This window comes from Lipotes vexillifer, unplaced genomic scaffold (assembly GCF_000442215.2).
Source record: "Lipotes vexillifer unplaced genomic scaffold, Lipotes_vexillifer_v1.1 scaffold982, whole genome shotgun sequence".
In the NCBI taxonomy this organism is placed as follows: Eukaryota; Metazoa; Chordata; class Mammalia; order Artiodactyla; family Lipotidae; genus Lipotes; species Lipotes vexillifer.
The window spans coordinates 1,502,680-1,505,363 of record NW_006789467.1 but is presented as its reverse complement, the minus strand read 5'-3'; the positions used below and the strand labels follow the sequence as shown (position 1 = coordinate 1,505,363).

Sequence of the window (2,684 nt, the reverse complement as noted above, 5' to 3'; positions counted from 1 at the left end):
CGGGCCCGGGGGCCGTGGCCCACGGCCCCAGCCGCTCCGTGGCATGTGGGATCTTCCCGAAACGGGGCACGACCCCGCGTCTCCCGCATCGGCAGGCGGACTCCCAAGCACTGCGCCACCAGGGAAGCCCTATCTCTTGATTTTTAAAAGTCCACTTTCCCAGTTGAAAAACACGAATGCTTTCTACATTATCAGACGCTGAGCTGGACCCATTACACACACTTCCTTTGTGAAGTGCATGTCACCATCAGCCTGTTTTACAGATGAGGAAGGTGCCGTATTGAGGAGGGCAGCCCTGTTTAAGAAGCACAGAAGCCAGGGCAAGTTCTGCCGTGTGTCCTTTCCTGCAGGAGTACTCTAAGTTCAAGAACATGAAGGACGATGCTTTCCCCAGTGTCTACATTGGACTCAAGGACAAGCTCTCGGGCATCCGCAAGGTCATCACGGACTCCACCGCACACCTGATCCAGTTGCTGCAGAGCTACAAGGAGAAGCTCCAGGAGTTCTCCAAGGAAGGTGAGAAGCTGTGGCTTGTAGTGTCTCGGCGGGGCTGACGCAGGAGGTGGGAGTTGGGAGGGAGAGCAGAACCGGGGAGCTTCTCATTTTCAGAGCCATCCTCTGGCTAGCCATGCTACTGATGGACGCTTAACCTTGATGACTGAGACCAGAGAATGTGAGTCAGTCACATCACGCCCTTGGCCAGCATCTCCGAGACTAGCTTCTGAGGTTGCTGATGCCTGTACTTTCAAGGGAAATCCAAGTCAGGCTGGGGTCTTTCCTCGGCGTGTTTTACTTTAGTGTGGTCCATTGAGCAGGGGTCTCTGACACGTGACTAGTGTCCGGGCCCTTTTTCCCTGAGGAAGCCCAGGGAAGAGGGGCTGGGGGGGTTCCTGCTTCTTAGGTTCTCCTGCCCACCTGGACAGGTGTGCATTCACAATTCTCTGATTTTCTAGAGGAGTACGACATCGGAACTCAGGTGTGTGCCATCACTGAACACAAACACTGGACCTCAGAACCGGAGCCCAGCACCAGGCAGCAGTTCCTCCAGTGTAAGTCGTGAACAGCTTCCCTTTCCCTGGGTGTGGGTGTACGTGTGAGGCTTTGGAAGCAAGGATGCCGTCTCTCACGTAGGTTTCAGGTTCTTACAACATCAGGGTCTATGCCCAAATGGTACATTTAAAAAAGTTTAATTTAAAAAAAGTTTGAACTTTTCATTTTGAAACAGTTTCAAACTTACGAAAACATTGCAAAAAGAGGACCAAGAATTCTTATATACCTTTCATCCGGTTTTTCCAAATGTTAACACTTTACGTTACAACGGTCCACTGATCCAAACTGGAAAATGAAATTGCTGCAAAAGCCTATTAACTAATCTATGGAGTTTATTCAGGTTTCACAAGGTATTCCTCCCAGTGTCCTTTTTCTGGCTGGAAGTCTGGTCCAAGGTCACAGATGTTTCTTTGTCTCCAGTCTGGGTCCAGTCCCTTTGTCCTTCTGTGTCCTTCATGACCTTGGCCCTTTCAGAGATCCTGGCTAGTTCCCAGATGGCTCCCTGTTAAGTCTGACTTGGCCAGAACTGCAAAACCCATTGTCCCGTCATGATGTGGGAGTGTCCTGGGCTGTCAGCATTTTTGAAACATGTTGTTTCCAATCAGTACTTCCTTATGGTTAACAAGGCAGGGAGGTTTCATCTCCCAGGAGAGGAAGGGCTGCATCTGGGTAGTCAAGGCTCACTTATAGGACATGCAGCTGCTTCATCTCTTTGGAACGTGCCGTTGAACCCTGCTTCTGCTTGCTTTCTGGGGGTGAGCGCTGGCTGACCAACTCCTGAGCCCCTTTTGCTCTGGTCGTGACGTGGAGCCTCGGGTTCGATGACTGTCTCCTGTTCTTTCCACGGCTCCTCATTTTCCCCAGGACCTCTCGGTTTCCACAGTTTCCTTGATTTATTCTTTCCTGCTTCCTGACACCAGCACATCTGTTTTTTTAAAAAAATTAATTAATTTATTTATTAATTATCTATTTTTGGCTGCGTCGGGTCTTCGTTGCTGCATGCGGGCTTTCTCTAGTTGTGGCTAGCAGGGGCTACTCTTTGTTGTGGTGCATGGGCTTCTCATTGCGGTGGCTTCTCGTTGCAGAGCACGGGCTGTAGGTGCACGGCTTCAGTAGTTGTGGCGCGTGGGCTCAGTAGTTGTGGCACACGGGCTTCAGTAGTTGTGGCTCACGGGCTCTAGAGCTCAGGCTCAGTAGTTGTGGTGCACGGGCTTAGTTGCTCCGCGGCATGTGGGATCTTCCCGGACCAGAGCTCGAACCCGTGTCCCCTCCATTGGCAGGTGGATTCTTAACCACTGCGCCACCAGGGAAGCCCCACATGTATGTTTTACTAACAGATATAGTTAATACAAGAAGCCAAACACCTTTTATGCTTAACATTAAAATAAAAGTGAACCACATCCTATTATAATCTGTTTTCTGTTGCATGACAGTCATCTTTTTTCATGCATGACATTAACTTTTGCTCCTAGAGTATTGCTGTGAACTTTTAGCCTTTTTTTTTTTTTTTTGCGGTACACGGGCCTCTCACCGCTGCGGCCTCTCCCCCTGTGGAGCACAGGCTCCGGACGCGCAGGCTCAGCAGCCATGGCTCACAGGACCAGCCGCTCCGTGGCATGTGGGATCTTCCCGGA

At 50.6% G+C, this 2,684-nt stretch overlaps 1 protein-coding gene across 1 annotated transcript in view; it reads left to right on the top strand.

Moving 5' to 3' along the window:
• Positions 1 to 2,684, top strand: part of TRIM16 (tripartite motif containing 16) — a 19,104-nt gene that overhangs the window by 11,907 nt on the left and 4,513 nt on the right. The window contains exons 4-5 of the mRNA XM_007462654.1: positions 351 to 516; positions 954 to 1,049. Coding sequence (XP_007462716.1) covers positions 351 to 516; positions 954 to 1,049 — 262 coding nt within the window. The remainder of the gene's footprint in view (positions 1 to 350; positions 517 to 953; positions 1,050 to 2,684) is intronic.